Source organism: Bos mutus, chromosome 15, assembly GCF_027580195.1.
Source record: "Bos mutus isolate GX-2022 chromosome 15, NWIPB_WYAK_1.1, whole genome shotgun sequence".
NCBI lineage: Eukaryota > Metazoa > Chordata > Mammalia > Artiodactyla > Bovidae > Bos > Bos mutus.
In genome coordinates this window covers 24,100,325-24,119,097 of record NC_091631.1, presented here as the reverse complement: position 1 = coordinate 24,119,097, position 18,773 = coordinate 24,100,325, and the positions used below count along the sequence as shown (strand labels likewise).

Here is an 18,773-nt window from a genome sequence, read left to right as displayed (position 1 = left end):
AGTTATCCTGGCACCCACGACCCTTTTGTATATGCCACTTCCTTGTATAGTCAGTAACCCATAGAAGGCTTTATTTTATAGGCAAATCAATAAAAACCCTGGCAGCAGTGACAATTTCCCGAGCAAAGTTTATCCTGACAACCCAGTCATTTATCTTCTGGCACTAAACACACAAAATATCCACCCATATGAGGAAACATGTTACAGAGTAAGAAAAAAATTTACTGCTAACATAACCAGCAAATACTGACCTTCTACTATAAGCCAAGTACCACAGGTAGGGCAAAGTAAGTACTGAATTTTCCCAAGACATTTCTCATTTCTTTTAAATAAGGATAATTCATTAAACATAAACCTTCAATGGAATGCAGTTTTTATACAGGCTGATAAGGTTTATTACTTCAATAAACTCAAAATAAGAAGAGATCCTTTGTCTTAACCCCTCCCTCAATTTCAGATTCTAAAATGTGGTCACTGTCACCAAAGATCATGTGCAGCAGAACAGTGACCGTAGGTGCTGCACTTGGAGGAGAGTCTGTGGAATCGAATAGACAGGTGTGGACTGACTCACCTGGAACACGAAATAACAAGGCATTCAATCTAGTGCTAAATGGGGAGGAGCAGAGAAGGTGCAAGAGGAATCTGGATAAGGAAGACCAGGGAAGACTTTTTAATAGCAGAAGGGGCTCAAAACAGACTAGATAAAATGAGTAAGATGTGACTAGGAGAGAGAGGAACCACGGCACACACTGTTGGTTGCCTACCAAATACCAGCCCTGCCTTCCTGGCAGAGCTTAGGTTTGTTCAAATGTGACTCACCTCCATGAGTAAATTCTGATTGGTCTTAACCAATCATGCTGAGAAAAGAAAGTACATACATATACTAAGAGAAGAGTTGAGAAGTGTAAACAACAAAATGTTAACCATAGGTATTTCCTACGGTAAGATACAGGTCGTTTTTCCTCCCTTCTCCTTATCTTCCTATGCATCCAGATTTTTAAAAATTGAGTACCCATTAATTTTAGGATTATTTCCTTACAAAGCCAAGTACATCGATGATACAAGTATTTTTAGCATGTCTAACATAATCTTTGATGTATACATAAAAGCCAACAGGGGCAAATGATGAACAAATTCTGAATTAAAATTCTACTACAGAATAAATCATGGTTGACTAAGAGTGGACAATACATGAAAGAAATGACTTTGCCTATTTCCTTACTGGAAAATTTAATCATGCTCGTAGAATATTAAAGACATTTTCACTTACTTGTAGACAGTATTACTTTTAGTCAAAGAACAAATAATTAGCTTTGATTAAAATAGTTAACGGAGAAGGTGATGGCACCCCACTCCAGTACTCTTGCCTGGAAAATCCCTTGGACGGAGGAGCCCAGTAGGCTGCAGTCCATGGGGTCGCTCAGAGTCGGACAGGACTGAGCTACTTCACTTTCACTTTTCACCTTCATGCATTGGAGAAGGAAATGGCAACCCACTCCAGTATTCTTGCCTGGAGAATCCCAGGGACAGGGGAGCCTGGTGGGCTGCTGTCTATGGGGTCACACAGAGTCGGACACGACTGAAGCGACTTAGTAGCAGCAGCAAAATAGGTAAATGCGCCAGCAAATTGTGGTTTCATTAGCCTCTCTACACTTTCTGAATTCCATGTCAAACACTGTAACAATGAATTGTTGATTCTCCGGCTTGATTTCCCCTAGCTGCTTATGAAATACTAATTTAAACCCCAATTCTGAGTATATCACATGTTCTATCGCCTCTACTTCTAAGCTGCTAAGCACTGAAAGACAAAGGTTCAGAGCCTGTTGGTTCCACTATCAGTTCTTTGGGAGGCTTCTTCCTCACTCCAGGTGGTCCTAGTGGGGATAAGCGGAGGGCCCAGGATGGACCACACCAACCCAAAGAGGAGAGTGGTTCAAGGACAGCACATGGGACAGGTCTGGCCAACTAAAGTCCTCTGGGGATTTTGCTGCTAAAAGCAAAAAGGAAGATTTTACATGCTCATCTCAGATCTCAAGATGCAAAGACTTACGTGGGGCTGTTGAAGGTTATTTTACCCATTATATGGAGACAGGCTAAATACCACAGGAAAGAACAAAATCAAAAACACTAACATAGAGACAACTGAAGCTGAGAAATGGAAAGCATGAGAAAACTCTCACAACTGTGAAACCCCGAGATCCAGGACCATCTGAAGCCAACTCCATCTCTAGACTTCCTAGATCTACCTGAAACAATAAATCCTCTATGATACCTCAGCTGGGGTTCTGTCTCTTACACCCTGTGGACTCCCGTCAGGTAATAGACATATTTCAAACATCATTTTCTCTCTCCAAACCACAAACTACCTACTAGCAGTCCCCAAACGTCTGCTTTAAGGTGAACTTCTTTACCCCAAAGGCACTCTCACAACTCTCAGTAGAGAGGACTCCTAAAAAAAAAAAATTAAATGCAAGGCCTTTTGTTATGATCTGGCTGTAGGCACCTTTCTCCAGCATGTCAATGTTGATCCTTCATTCCTTGTGAAAAACCTCCCCTCCCACAGCTCCCAGAGCACGGTTCTGCCCTAGTTATCCTGCCCCCCTGGCACTTGGTCTTCTTCCCACACCCTGATTCAAGTGTTTCCCAATGAGTTGTCTTTGGCCCTCTTCCCTTTCCTTCTGCCCTCTCTCCTTTGGCAAGCTCTTTCTACCTAATGTTTCCAGTAATCCCCTCAAAATAAAAGACTCTAAAATCTATACCCATGAAACTCCATTCTAGACTCCCCACCCATCCATCTCAAGTCTTGACTCCACATCTGTATTTCCAGATGTCCCTATGCCTCTCTCACCTAAAATCAAGCTGTATATTCAGAACTGCACATACTATCTTCTCTTCTGGACCAATTTGTCTTACTGCATGGCCTTTAGTTTTGTCAAAATACCACCAAATTCCTGGTAATCTACAAGTGAAGTGCTGGACTGGACTTCCCTGGTGGTCCAGTGGTTAAGACTCCTTGCTCCCCAATGCAGGGGGCCGGGTTCAATCCCTAGTCAGGGAACTAGATCCCACAAGCCTCAACCAAGAGTTCGACTGCTGCAACTAAAGATCCCGCATACTGCAACTACAAAAATAAATAAAATAAAAGTGAAGTGTTATTGACAACAACCCCTGCCGTCCCAGCTGAGACGTCCTCTTGAGTCTATTTGCATAACACCTTAGGCCAAGTTTCCTCTTCCCTGTTACTAACTTTCATCTACCTGAGTTCAGAGTCTCATAGTTCTCACCTGGACTACTGCCATTATCATCTTCATCTGCTTCCCTGCACGCACTCAGTCCCAAGCATCCTCCTCTGTGCTACAAGATTACGTTTATATGACAGAAGGTCACGTCTGACCAAGTCATTTCCTAGCTCAAAATTCCATAGCCACACAACACCTGACCCTCCTCCACGAGTCTGCCAAGAAATGTCCTCAGCCTGGCCTTCGACTCCTTTCAAGGTTTCCTTCCCAGAATTTCCTTTCGGAAATCCTTTCTAAAATCAAACCAACAGAAATCCTTTCTAAAATCAAACCAAACCCTGCACTCCTTCTTCCTGTCCCAGTCTATTTCCATATCTTTGCTCATCCTCCTTTTTCCACATCTCCTCATGAATAACTCTGCCATCCCTTGAGGCTCTCTCTACCAATGCCAACTCTTTGATGAGGCCTTCCTTAATCTTTTTTGCTAGAAGTTATTTCCCTTCCTTTCTCCTTTGAACTCCCATCACTCTACTACACCATTCATCTCTCTGGAAGGCAAGAACCTCAGCTGACTTCAGCAATGCACACAGCGCTCTACCTAACACCAGTCTGATGAATCAATGAACTGTCTAATGAAGTCCTTCCTTGTTCTTTTCACATCTACACTGTCAGATGTGGGACTGAAATCAGACCCATTACTAACAGGCTATGTGACCTTGGGACAACCTCAAGAAAAATTCAGCTTCCTCGTCACCAAAATGGGAATATATATAGCCCACAGAGTTTTATGAATTCAAACAAAACAATCTTGCTCTAGGACGACCTGTCTGGTACACAGAAGGTCCAGTAAGTACAGGATCCCTCCCATTTCTCTTCTCACCCTTATAACCGAATCTGAGAGGTCCCCACATCATACACAGGAAATGGTGTGAGTCGGAGAGCACCCATACGCCTCTGTGAGATGACTACACAGTTTCCAACAGCAAATGTAGGGATCTTCACTACCAACTCATCCTACCAAGACACTATAAAGTGGAACAAGAGAATTCCAAGAAAACATTTTGAACTGTCAAATATCACAGTCAAATTTATCAGAAATCACAGGGGGAAATTATTACAGTTGAAAAAGCTTATCTGAGAAGCCTTCATCAAGGGAGTAAACGTTAAGTGAGTCAAATGTTAGTTTGGAAGCAAAGGAAATTCCTTGTAAATACTGGAAGAGAACCGAGTCTGCTACTTTCTAGAGCTCTAGACAACCCAGTAAGACTATTTGAAACTACTTCTGCATCTCAAATACCAAAGGTGATGGGACATAGTGGACATGGCATTGAACTAGGTAGGTCTCATTCTGGCTCGGATGCATGCTAACTGTAGTGCTTGGAACTTGCCACTCATCTACTGTTGAGCCTTGATAGTCGCACCTATAAAATGGTATGGCTAGGCCAGAAAACCTCATTCTAGGAAGATCTCTTTGTTAATAAGTTTTCTGTTCAATGACCTTACTAAGGGATCACCCCACTCCAGTACTCTTGCCTGGAAAATCCCATGGATGGAGGAGCCTGGTAGGCTGCAGTCCATGGGATCGCTAAGAGTCGGACACGACTGGGCAACTTCACGTTCACTTTTCACTTTCATGCTTGGAGAAGGAAACGGCAACCCACTCCAGTGTTCTTGCCTGGAGAATCCCAGGGACGAGGGAGCCTGGTGGGCTGCCGTCTATGGAGTCACACAGAGTCAGACACGACTGAAGTGAGTTAGCTTAGCTTAAGGGATATGTTAGGCAGCCAACCATCTTTGACAGTTAGCTTGGGACATACTTAGCATTGTAGATGAGAGTAAATAGGTGTCCTCTTAGGCTTGCTTCCAATCCTATGCCTCTTGAGACAGTATCACAGCTTAGAAATTAAGACGAAATACTTGAATCAGATCGACATGAATTCAGATCCTGGCTCTGCTATTGACTATATGACCTAGTGAGTTTTTCACCTCTCTAAAGCCTCCTTGTCCACATCTATAACTTAGCATGATGATATATAAGAATCTTGTGAGCAGTAAACTAGATTATATGCTCTAAGTTTTTTAGTACATAAGAAACTCTCAATAAATTTTGGCTGCCATTATTATTGCTACTGAACCCTAAAATAACTTCCTTTTGCCAGGCTTGATTGATTTTAATTATGTGTAGTAACTCAAATAGCGGAGAAGGCAATGGCACCCCACTCCAGTACTCTTGCCTGGAAGGTCCCATGGACTGAAGAGCCTGGTAGGCTGCAGTCCATGGGGTCGCTAAGAGTCAGACACGACTGAGCAACTTACTTTCACTTTTTACTTTCATGCATTGGAGAAGGAAATGGCAACCCACTCCAGTGTTCTTGCCTGGAGAATCCCAGGGACGGGGGAGCCTGGTGGGCTGCCGTCTATGCGGTCGCACAGAGTCGGACACAACTGAAGCGATTTAGCAGCAGCAGCAACTCAAATAGAGACCATAAAACTTAGTTTTAGAAAATCGAAATGGATTAGCAAGACATAGCAACCAGGTGCAACTTGTGGTTCTAAATGTATCCTGAACCACAATTCTACTTTTTTTTTTTGCTAAAGAATATTACTGGATTAGCTATCAAATCTGAATAAGAATTACAGACCAAATAATACATAGGAATCTAGATTTCTGTTTGATAACTGCAGTGCAATTATTTAAACAAATATCCTTGTGTTTTTGGAATAAACAATGCACTATTTAAAAGTAAAGGAGAATTCAACGATTGCAACTTACTTTCAAATGGTTCTGAAAAAAAAGTACACACATTTTATATTGTCTGCATGTACCTGTGTGTGTGTGTGTGTGTGTGTGTGTGTTCAACTACTGGCTAAAGTATTTATAACTTTTAATTTTAACCCACTCTTTATTCTCCTGTTGAAATTACTTAGTAGTTCTCTTCTGTAAAGTAATATCTCTACTAGGAATTAACTGTCCTACAGACGCACCTGCCCAAAAAAACAAGTAGTCAGAGAACTAATTTTCACTTTAGCATTGTAAAGAGTTCCAAAGTCCATTTTGAAACAGATAGAACTAGCCTAGTCTTATAGTATGTATTAAACAATAACTGTACAAGTGCCAAAGCTGGCAACAGTCTCCACTGCTGTTGCAACATCTAAGCTCACAGTAACATTCACGGATTTCTCAGTGGGAGCCTATGGAAAGCAGTTGGATACTCCTTCTCCTGTTTCTAATTAAATCAATTTCACAACTCCACATTTCAGCCATTCCCTAAATGGCTACCAATGCCCTGACAGGTCTCAAGGACAGCCAAAATACTATGGCAGCAACGTGTAGTATGGAGGCTTCCCTGGTGGCTCAGAAGTAAAGAATCCATCTGCTAATGCAGGAGACCCGAGAGACCCAGGTTCTATCCCTGGGTTGGGAAGATCCCCTGGAGTAGGAAATGGCAGCCGCCTTCAGTATACTTGCCTGAAAAATTACATGGACAGAGGAGCCTGGTGGGCTACAGTCCATGGGGTCACAAAGAGTCAGATGTGATGGAGTGACTGAGCACACACAGCATCACATCAGACACCAACTTTGTGGATGCTAAATGAATATTTTCCAAAAATTCTGCCTTTCCTTTCACATCACTAACAAAAATCTATAAGGGCCCATTCCAACTCCTATCTCCAAGCCAAACAACCTCTCCCCTAAATACTTCAAGAAAGACAGCAATGTTTAATCGGATTAATGAAATCTACATTACTCATGTCAATGTAGCACTTCATGGTCACAAAGCATTTTTACATAAATAATTCCCTCTTCCCTTTACAATACTACTGTGAAGAGTCCCATTTTAAAGAGTAGGAAATTGAGATGTGAAAATCAATAGACTGTTTCAAGACTACACATTTTATGTAATGAATTTAGGGTTAGATCCTATGTTTTTGGATTCCCAGAGAAAGAGAGGGGGAAAAAAAAAATCAGTGAATGGCATCTAGTCATTCAGGGAAAAAAAATCTTAGTCTCCTCCCTATCACTTACCCTCATACCCAATTCAGCTCCTTCAGGATAAAGTCTAAACTCCTTAGCTTAAAAAGTCCCTTGGTGATCTGGCCTCATCTCCTCACATTTCTCTACCTTTCAATATTTCACATTTCTCTATTTCAGTGGCAATAACTATCATCTTGTGTCCTAACACTTCTGAAATGTCTACCTCCGTGCCTTTGCACATGCTATAAGGTTCTTCCTGGAGTACCCTGACTACCCATCCTCACCCAGCTAATTCTCATGTGTCCTTCAAGACTCAGCTGAAGCTATTCTGGAAAGCCTTTCCCAAATCCTCCAGTCTCAATAAACAGGTTACTTCAGGCTTCCACTGACCCTGTGCACACTAGGACAATCTTCACCATGCCACACCAAGTGTTAGCTCCACTCTTCCCCTGGACCCTTGCTGTCCAAATGAACTTTCTGCAGCGATGGAAACTGTCTACATGGGCACTGTCCATCACAAGAGTCACGAGCCACAGGTGGTTACTGAGCACTTGAAAGATGGCTAGCTCCACTAAAAACTGAGCATTTATTTTAGTTTTAATTATTGTAAGTCTAGATTTAAATAACCATCTGTGGCTAGTGGAAATGGTGCTGGACAGACTGTCAACTCCAAGGACAAAGACCACACTTAACTTGTCTTGGTGTCCCTGACACCCATCAGAGGACCCAGCACAGAGCCGGATTCAGTGTTTGTCGAAAGAACAAGTGAATGCGTAAACATCTATAAACACTTCTTAAGTTGGGAACTGATTCCACCCAATACTCCCAGCATTCTGAATTATCATATAAAATTCAGCCAAACCAGTCACATCATGTAAAGCACACCTCATTAACTATTGTGGAAAAAAAAAAAAAAAAAAGCCCTCAGTAAATCACTCATTTCTGTTCCGGGCACTTCAGCTTCACAATCACTCTTAAATGACTTCCAGATGACTTTTGGACAAAGGGTGATGCTGTTTCTGGAATATTACAATACTCCTGGCAGCATCATTTTGGAATGTCAAACTCTGCTACGGTGTTTTGTAAAGAAAAAACACAGGCTTTTTACCCTGATTCCATTAACATGGAAAAGAAATTCCCTCAAATGCCTGTAAGTATACCCAGCATGTGAAAGACTATTCTGAAGGACTCTTTAAAATTAACCATCAGCACTCCTGACCAAATTCATTTCTGAAATCCTATACAGTATTTGCAGGAGCCATACAGACTTCATAGGATGGGCTTTCTTGCTGCCATAAGCAGAATGTGAAGCGAACAAAACCTCACTACAAAAGACTAGCCATCAAATCCAATTTGGTTCCAATTAAAACTCTCAGTTGACAGAATTTGTGAGCTTGATATATGCTTGGTCATTTGAGAGTTTTATGAAATCCAAGATGCGAACTTCACAAAGCAGAGATTAGCCAGGGTGGACTCCATATCCAGGCGCTCACCACCAATCCCTCCAAGGGGGCTGGCTGCCAGTCAAAGGCACTGACAACGTGGTGTGCACACGTGGTTCACCAGAGCAAGGAGGCGTCTCCACTTCTCGCCCAGTGCGTCTCGTATCTCTGGGGGCGATCCAACAGCTGAACCCATGCTCATGAATGGCCTTTCACTGCGTGATTCCTTCTGTAAAGGGAGACTAATCCTAAAGGCTGAAACTATATGTGAAATGAAAAGAAATAGCTGAGGCATCTTTGAGCTTGATTGGGAGGGTGGGAATTTGGGGGCTTCAAACACACAGCTCACTGCTTTTTCATTCAATGTAAATGTCTAATTAAAAACGAAGAGCTATTTCTTACAAAGGAATTAATTTCATTCAAGGGGAAAAAAAAAAAAACAAAACAGGCAAAAATAAAGTAAAACATACATTGAAACCTTGTAACCCATGACAACAATTGGTATACAAGCTGCTGCTCCCCGTACCCCACCCCCACCTTAAGCACTTTTAAAATGATGAAATAAATACCAGCCAGCATTTACATTACACTCACCCTGCTTCACGCACTGTCCTAAGTATTTAACATCTATTTTAATTCATTCTGTCTTATCTGCACCTTATAGACAAAGAAACTGAATCGAGGGAGGTTAAATAACTTGACCCAGTTCACAAGCTTGGAAGTGGCAAAGAACCTCTGCCCAACTTCTGCTGTGGGAACATCACGTTCAATTAAGTAGTGTGGGAAGAAAAACTTCTTAACTTCACTAAATCCTTAACTGCTGTTTCAACAGTGTCAGAAACTGGGAGCACAACCTGCCTGTCTTATTTTCGATTCCGAGTCCCCATGTGCAGGGAGGGGCCGACCTAAGATAAGAGAGACAGTCACTGACTTGGATCTAAAACTCAACAGCTGGCTGTAGGGCACAATCCGTAATATGAATTTAGATTCCTTCAGGGCTATAGCTCTTTGATGTTCTTACCATCAAACTGTCACCTTCTTGCCTCTACATATTACATAATCCATTAGCTTAGCTGTTTTTAAAGCCCTCCATTTAACTCAAGTCAACTATGACTTTATTTTTCGTCTGAATTCTTAAAAGCTATTGATCATTGCCAATTCCTATAAAATCTAAAAGTGCTTATTTTGATGATGAACTTTAAATGGTGTGGAGAGAAAAACAAAATGGAGGTTACAGGTGGAAAGAACTTCTCCCTCATGTAAGCTGTTAAATTGGAAATGCGAGATGACACCGCCAAGTTCAGAAACAGGCTTAACGTTAAAGGTGTTCTCAGAGACCCGAAGGATGTTCCATGTCTTCGCCCCTCTCCCAAAGACCACCTGCCCATGTCCAAGGAAAGTTTTCTGCTGGCTCACATTGAGGTCATCTGCTGCATCATGACCCTGAAATGCTGTGGATTATTCTTTACGGTTCTATTGCCCACACAGCAACTCCTGTGGCAATCATGGTAATTACATAGCAGGCTCGTTATCTTGGGAAAGCACTGTAATTAACCTGTGTCACTGCCTCATTCGTAGTCATAACAATTGCAGCAAAAAAGTCCCATGGAAGTAGCATTTTTCATCCTGACTTTCAAAAATAACTTCAGCGATCACATTTCTTAAAAACTCAAGTCTGCTTCCCCCAAAACACATGGTTTCCACTATTCTGAGGCCACTGAACCCAGTTCTCTGAGTGTCCCCTGAGAAACAGCAGACAATCTCTGTTGTGAGAACTTCCAAAGAGAAAAGGAGAAATACTCAAATAAACAAAAAAACAGTTCTCAAAAGAATACTTACAACTCCTCTAGAAAAGGGAAGTTCTTAAATGCATCTTCTGGTAACTGAGTAATGTTATTCATGCTGATATCCCTGGAAAACATAAAGTTAAGAAGATTGTTAATTATGTTATATTATACTTAAAGCACTTAATTCGACGGAAAAATAATTAGGTGATAAAATTTTGAAAAGAAGCAAGAAAAATAAGCATAGAAGACAGACATAGGAATAGTCATAATTTAGCTTCAGAATGCAATGTTAAGAAAACAGAAAAGTTCAATGTTTTATTAAAAATTATACCCCATCATTTATGCTATATCCAGATCCTGGGTTTTTGCCCTTTAAGTATTCTTAGGGGAAAAAATGTCTCCAACTACCCACAGTGAGTGAGCTGGTGTGGCCTTTCAGGGCTCTGGTATTCAAAGTACTGTGTACCTGACAAAAGTAAGCAAACGAATACCCAGAACTTGATAAAAGAGATCTACAGCTACGGTGGCTTCTTAAGCCACTGTCAGGGATAATAAAACAGGTCCTAACTGTACCCCAGTCATATTTTCTGTAAAACCTATAAAAGTCCTCCAGGTAATAGTTGTAAGTAGATTTCATTTTTAGCCTATGAATAGATGCAGGCTGCAAACAAGTGCGTACATGACAGGTATGTGGTCCACTTCCAGTTTTTCCTTAAAGAGACAGCAGCAAGGAGGGTACCCACTCGACAACAGAACTCAACAATTAACTAGTTCAAGCAGCTGAACAAAACACTTTATTAACCATTTTCTTCTTCTCTGACAGCTGTCTTTTGGCCTGGCTTTCTCCTTCCACACTCTGCTTAATCTGGACAGTGTGATACGCAGGTGAAGGCAGCCTCACCAGGGACAGTCCCTGCAGGTTCTGGGTTGCCCGCCTCACCCAGGTCCCCCTGCCTCTTTTGCTGTTGTTGCTGCTGCTTTGTCGCTAAGTCATGTCTGACTCTTTTGCAACCCCGTGGACTATAGCTTGCCAGGCTCCTCTGTCCATGGGATTCTCCAGGCAAAAATACTGGAGTGGGTTGCCATTTCCTCCTCCAGGGGATCTTCCTGACCCAGGGGTCGATATTGCATCTCCTGCATTGGCAGGTGGATTCTTCACCACTAAGCCACCAAGGAAGCCTGCCCCCGCCTGTTTATCTGCTGTTAAACTCTGTGGTTCAGCCCACAGGTCTCTCCTTTCTATAAAGCACGATAAAAATTCACACGTGACTTTCCCATGACTGGATCAGACAAATGGGTCTAAGAAAGTGGAAGAGAAATCAAGCACACAGAAACCAGCTGACAATAATACCACTTTCTTTTCCTTACTCTGATCAGGTAAAATTTTCCTTTAAAGGACACTGAGTATCAACATAGGTCAGTCCCTTCTCCCCACCTTCCCTCTCATCAACAGTTAAAAGTGGAATTTGCTTTCCTTCTTACTAGCCTTTCTCAAGGCATGTTTGGGAAACATTTTGGCTTGGGAATAATAATAACAATGCAGTAGCAAAAACAGCAGGAGCAGCTGACATGTCGCAAATACCGATCAGGGGATAAGACTGCACGTTGATCTCATTCTATGAAGGGGGAAACTGAGGCTTCCTGGGGCAAAATAACCTCCCTGAGGCCACCAGCAAGTGGTATAACAGGACATGTGAGCTCCAGAGCCCAAGATCTTAACTCCAAACTTCGAGTCTTTTAAAACATCATTTGGATCCTGCTACTTCGCTCCAGTGGTAGTCAGGACATAAAGCAAATCCTGAGTCCAACCAAGGTTAAAAAGAGGGGGGGACACTGCCCCCAAGACCTTGGCAAGATAATCAGAGGATCTCAGGAAGAGCGCTTCTGCTTGAAAATAATAATAATAATAATAAAACTATAAATAGCTTTAGCTATTGAAGAAACAAAATTCTGAAAATTCTCTGGAGATGAATCCTCTGACCAAAGGGGTTCACATGCATTCCAAAGTTGTCTATCATTAAAAACAACTCAAATTCTACTAAAGATAATTTATAAGAAAATAAAATTAATACACTTTTCTAGGAATTATTATTTTTAAATACAGGCCCTGATACTAATTTAGTTAACTATTATTATCCCTGGGGAAGGGGAGGGGGGAACCTTTTATTTCTCATAAACACTGGAACAACATACTAGAGAAACAGCACCCCAACAGGGGTCAGAAGGAATATTATTTAATCCTGGGCCATGGTTTGCTTATCTGTAAAATGGTGGGGGTGGGGAGCTGCACTGATGTACTGAGGTGCTTCCTGGCCTGACATATACTTCCATGATTCACTTTTTTTGGTAGTTTTCATGGAGGTGCTCACCCTCCCTGATGAAAATACATGAGGTTCACGGACCCTGGTGGCTCAGAGGGTAAAGCGTCTGCCTGCAATGCAGGAGACCTGAGTTCAATCCCTGGGTCGGGAAGATCACCTGGAGAAGGAAATGGCAACCCACTCCAGTACTCTTGCCTGGAAATCCCATGGATGGAGGAGCCTGGTAGGCTACAGCCCACAGGGTGGCAAAGAGTCAGATAGGACTTCACTTTCACTTTCACCTGATGGAAAAGGCAGCTTTCTGAAAACTGGCCATAAAGCAACATTTAAAGACTCCTGGTTTGTCATTATAAAACAACTGAACCACTTCCACTGGAAACACATTTCAGTTCAGTCACTCAGTTGTGTCCGGCTCTGCGACCCCACGGACCGCAGCACACCAGGCCTCCCTGTCCATCACCAACTCTCGGAGTTTACTCAAACTCATGTCCATTGAGTCGGTGATGCCATCCAACCATCTCATCCTCTGTCACATTTACCTTTAACCAAAACACATTTACCTTTAACCAATAAAATAATTGGTAAGAACACAACAAAACTTTTAATCACATGGAAAAGCAAGCTAATAAGTAAGCAGCGATTCTGCAAAATATCACACAATTTTGGTGTTCTTTAGTCATTCCAATTAACAGGGAAAAGGAGGACAACCATAATTTCTTTATGAAAGGAGGTACTCCATACCATTTCCTCTAAATTTGCATGTGCGTGTGCTCAGTCATGTCTGGCTCTTTGTGACACATGGATTGCAGTCCACCAGGCTCCTCTGTCCGTGGGACTTCCTAGGCAAGAATACTGCAGCAGGTTGCCATTTCCTCCTCCAGAGGATCTTCCCAAACAAGGGATCAAACCCATATCTCCTGCATTGGCAAGTGGATTCTCTTACCACTAAGCCACCTGGGAAGCCCTTCCTCTAAGTTTGGGACACCTGAATTCAGGTGAGCATCACAGCAACAGAAAAACTGACTAACTGCCTCAGCAGAAAAAGACATAATTATAGAAGAATTTACACCACACTCTTCCCTGAATTCCAATTTTGTAAAATGCATACACCTATATAACTCTCTCATTTTTCCCCCCTCAGAGTAACAAGACATAACAGGTAGTTTTGCTGTGAGCTATAAATGCAATTAGTGGGACTCCATATTTACAAACTAATATGTGTTAAACACACTTGGTGAGGGTTTTTTTTTCTCCCAAAGCTTCAGAGTCAGAAGCAACACTTGTTTCCAAACTGATCTGAATTTCACATACTATTTTTTTAGGTGTTTTCCTTCATATTTTCTGGGCCTCACTTACAAAGCATTTGCAAGTAAGGAGGAGAAAAAGAAAAGAAAGGGAGGGGGGACCTGCAAGATATAATCTCCAGAGAAGCTCTGGAAACATGTGGTTACAGAGTATAAGGTGGGTGGGTACTCATTTAAAATAATGAGGGCTAATGGTGATAAACAACCTACAGACAGCCCCAAGAGTAGATTCCAGACCCGACATCACCAGCACCGGCACGAGAGCTCCAGGCTTCGGATGCTGGGGGTGATGACTTAACTGTAACAATTTACAAATGGAAGCCCTAAGCCAATAATTACAAATATATTGGGCTCATGGGCCTATAAATTACTGAAGTACATAAGTAAAAGAAAATGATACAGAAAATTTTTAGCTAGAAGATAACACCCCTAGGTCAGTGCTTTGACATTCATGATGAGCAACACAATCTTGCCAGGAACATCTGTAGTTATACCCGGAGATTTGCAATCCTGGGTTCCTATGAAGAAAATAAGTATAAGGTAGAAAACAAATAATCTTATGAGGTCAGAGACCACCAACTCAAAAGCCTCCAAAGAGTGATTTCAAGAGAAAGGATACTTGGAGCCAACCTGGCATAAACGGAAGGGCACAGGCCTCGAAGATTAAGGCTTTCATATGGATTCACCAGCATTAGCTGTGTGATCTTGGGCAAACTGGTCATCTTTTCTGAGCCCTGGCTTCTTCATTTAGATAAAGGAGGCAGTAGTAACTAAATCCTGTAGCATTCTGTAAAGACCAGAAAATGTCAAGCCACGTTGCTGTTGTTCAGTCAGTAAGTCCAGCCCCATGGACTGTAGCCCACGAGGCTCCTGTCTATGGGATTTCCCAGGCAAGAAAACTGCAGTGGGTAGCCACATCCTACTCCAGGGTTTCTTCACGACCCAGGGATCGAACCTGCATCTCCTGCATTGGCAGGAGGATTCTTTACCACTGAGCCACCAGGGGACCCCATGTCAAGTCACATATAAAAAGCTAAATAAGTAACAGGTGTTATGTCCTCCGCTCCTAGAAGCTGTGTGAATCCACTGGACCGAGAGCCAGCAGGCCAAGCACCTCACTGCCTTTGGTGGCCTGCTTCCCCAGAAAAGAAACCACTTTTACACAAGGGAAATACTAAATGGTGCAGAAGGTCTAGAACCTGGAGTTGTTCCTAACTGCAAAACTGGATTCTAAACTCCAGAATTCCAGGAGTCAAAGATGTTGAGATAGAAGAGCCCTTGAGACCAAAGAACTTTGCTTTAAAAAAAGTAAAATGTTGAGGCCTGGTTGACGACAGAGAAGGAAGGGAGACAAGGGAGAGAAGGAGGTAGGAAATTACATCCTCATAGGAAAATTGTTAGAAATACAGGAAAGATAAGAGCCATTTTCAAATGGCTTTGCGCCAGGAGGACTTTGCACCATAAGTGATGAAGCAGGCGATAGAACCCAGAACTTTTACTTAATGGGGGGAAATGCCTGAATATATGTTTTCTATACATACTGGTTCCATAACAGATTTCTTTATAATTTAGGCCTCTCAAGGTATACCAACTGGAACAGGGCATACGCGTATCACACCCAATGTAATAGTCCCCAGTTTTTACAACAGAGATCAAAAATGCCAAAGTACATCACCCCACTAGGAAAATAAAGGTGAAACCTCCAATACCAGCAGTCACCGACTTCAAAATTGACACTGAAACGGTGCAATTGTTTAATTGAAACTCCTAAATCTCCTCAGTGGTTAAACTATCCTTTTTCCACTCATAAAATTCACTAATGCTAAAGCATCTACTGAGTAGAGAGGAACATCAAGTTTCAACAAGATACCTTTTAAAATCCCTGTAAAATGCTCCCGAAGCGAGCCCAACCTGTTTGCTGATGGCCCAGAGAGTACCACCGCGGACTTCGCCACCGCATGCTTGCTGGTCTGGGCCTTTTGCCATAGGGTTATTTAATTTTAAATATACTGTGATTGACCCAATGTTATCTAACTTTGAATAAACCCTCCTATTTGTGTTAGATAAAACTGCACTTTTGCTGCCACGGTGTTAGTAATAACGCAAATATTACCCGGCCAAATGAGAAGTCGATAAATTATGTTTAATAAATTACAAACAGCTTCTACAAAACACACCATTCTCTAAACCGTTCCACAGAAAATGGTGGTGATGTCCTGAAACTCAGCAGACACATGCTGACAATGATAAAGAACTAATACTATTCCAATGACTTTTCTAGGGTCTTGTCATCCACCAGAAGTTTTCAGGCCCACAGATGTCTACTGTGTGAACAAAAATGAAAAACAAACTAAATTTGAAAAACGTCCCTGGTGGGACACACTGGAAGGGAAGGTCTCTTTCACAGAGAAGTGATGTAGACGCACACACACCACCAAGGTTCTAGACAAGGCGTATGAAGAGCTTAATTCCCCCTTTTCCCCTCTCAGTATTTGTTTATCGATTCAGCTGTGCCAGGTCTTAGTTGCAGCACGTGGGATTTGGTTCCCTGACTGGGGGTTGAACCCAGGTCCCACGCATTGGGAGCTCAGTCACGGCCACTGGACCAGCAGCGCAGTCCCAAGTTTAATTTCTTTTCTGACAGGATTCTGAACCTTTGGGCAAGTGCTCTCTTTCACTCACCACTTTTATAACAAAGCAACCAATATTCGCTGTTTTTAAAGCACTGACATACAGAGAAAACCAGCAACAATATCAATACCCAGGAATGACCACTGTCCTATTTTATGGGAGATATTACAGGTTCTTTTTCTATGGATGGTATATATTTTCACCAATATGAAATGCTATCATTCTAAATATGTGGATCTCTTGACACTTAGGATTCTTCACTTGCAAAATGGAAAAAAAAAAATTCTCTGAAAATATCTTTTAAGGAAAGTGTATTTAATATATATCTCGATGCTATTTTTTGGCAAGCCATACATCATGAGAGGGATCGCCTTTGCACCCGGAAATCACTGTGCCAAAAAGAAAAGAGATAAGTCTCTTTTCCAGAGACAAAGAGATACACTGTCACCTAGTTAACAAATGTGTACAAAGCACACATGTAAGTGCAAGGCCCTGCACTAGGATGGTGAAGTTTTTATACCAAAAGATAGGTTCACAGTTCTCTTACTTTCTTTCAATTAAAATTCATCAGTCTGCTCTATTCTTACCTGGCTATTACTGCTGAAGACATTGTTGCAACGTGCAATTAAATTTAACCTTTCTAAAATGCATTCTTGCATTTTGGAAACAATAAGAACAGCTACATATGTGTAAAGATACTGCTCTCTAATTACACTGCAGAAATGGGGCCAAAATAGAATGGGAGCCATTTTAGTCAGAGTTTGCTCTGAGATATTTTTTAACCTTACGTCTTTTCTCACTGCTAGATGGCATGATGGACACCCTTCTGATGCCGTGTAAAATGCTTCCACTCTAATTTTAGGCAGCAGGATAAATTGGCTCCATACTATCTGGCATCTTCCCTGGTGTTTCAAGCATAAGGGCTCAGTGCTTCCCAGCAGAGAGAATCCAAAACGGGATTTCTTGAGCCTTACAAGAGCCTTGCAAGATGTAGAGAAGAATGCTGAATTTGTCTTATAATCATCTACTTTTATGGATGAAAACCCCTTTTAGCATTTTTAAAGACTTTCAAAGCTCCATTGCCACTGTTAAGAATATAATAAAAGACAAAACAAACTGGAAGACAACATTTGCAAAACACATCTGGGATAAAGGACTGTATTTATAACCTGGAAAGAACTCTCAAAAGTCAATAAAAAATCTGATTTTTCAATGGGCAAAAGGTTTGAATAGGCCCTTCACCTATTACACAATGACAAAAGATTACACAAATGGCAAAAAGCATATAAAAAGATGTTCAACATTAGTCGTTCAGTTCAGTTCAGTCGCTCAGTCGTGTCCGACTCTTTGCGACCCCATGAATTGCAGCACGCCAGGCCTCCCTGTCCATCACCAACTCCCGGAGTTCACTCAAAGTTACGTCCATTGAGTCGGTGATGTCATCCAACCATCTCATCCTCCGTCGTCCCCTTCTCCTCCTGCCCCCAATCCCTCCCAGCATCAGAGTCTTTTCCAATGAGTCAACTCTTCACATGAGGTAGCCAAAGTACTGGAGTTTCAGCTTTAGCATCATTCCTTCCAGAGAAATCCCAGGGCTGATCTCCTTCAGAATGGACTGGTTGGATCTCCTTGCAGTCCAAGGGACTCTCAAGAGTCTTCTCCAACACCACAGTTCAAAAGCATCAATTCTTTGGTGCTCAGCTTTCTTTACAGTTCAACTCTCACATCCATACATGACCACAGGAAAAACCACAGCCTAGACTAGAAGGACCTTTGTTGGCAAAGTAATGTCTCTGCTTTTGAATACGCTATCTAGGTTGGTCATAACTTTCCTTCCAAAGTGGAAGTATCTTTTAATTTCATGGCAGCAGTCACCATCTGCAGTGATTTTGGAGCCCAGAAAAATAAAGTCTGACACCGTTTCTCCATCTATTTACCATGAAGTGATGGGACCGGATGCCATGATCTTCATTTTCAGAATGTTGAGCTTTAAGCCAACTTTTTCACTCTCCACTTTCACTTTCATCATGAGGCTTTTTAGTTCCTCTTCACTTTCTGCCATAAGGGTGGTGT

At 41.9% G+C, this 18,773-nt stretch overlaps 1 protein-coding gene across 1 annotated transcript in view; it reads right to left on the bottom strand.

Annotated features, from left to right (window-relative positions):
* LGR4 (leucine rich repeat containing G protein-coupled receptor 4) overlaps positions 1-18,773 on the bottom strand; it is a 106,884-nt gene that overhangs the window by 38,997 nt on the left and 49,114 nt on the right. Inside the window, exon 2 of the mRNA XM_005890665.3 lies at positions 10,497-10,568. Within this exon, the coding sequence (XP_005890727.2) occupies positions 10,497-10,568 (72 nt within the window). The remainder of the gene's footprint in view (positions 1-10,496; positions 10,569-18,773) is intronic.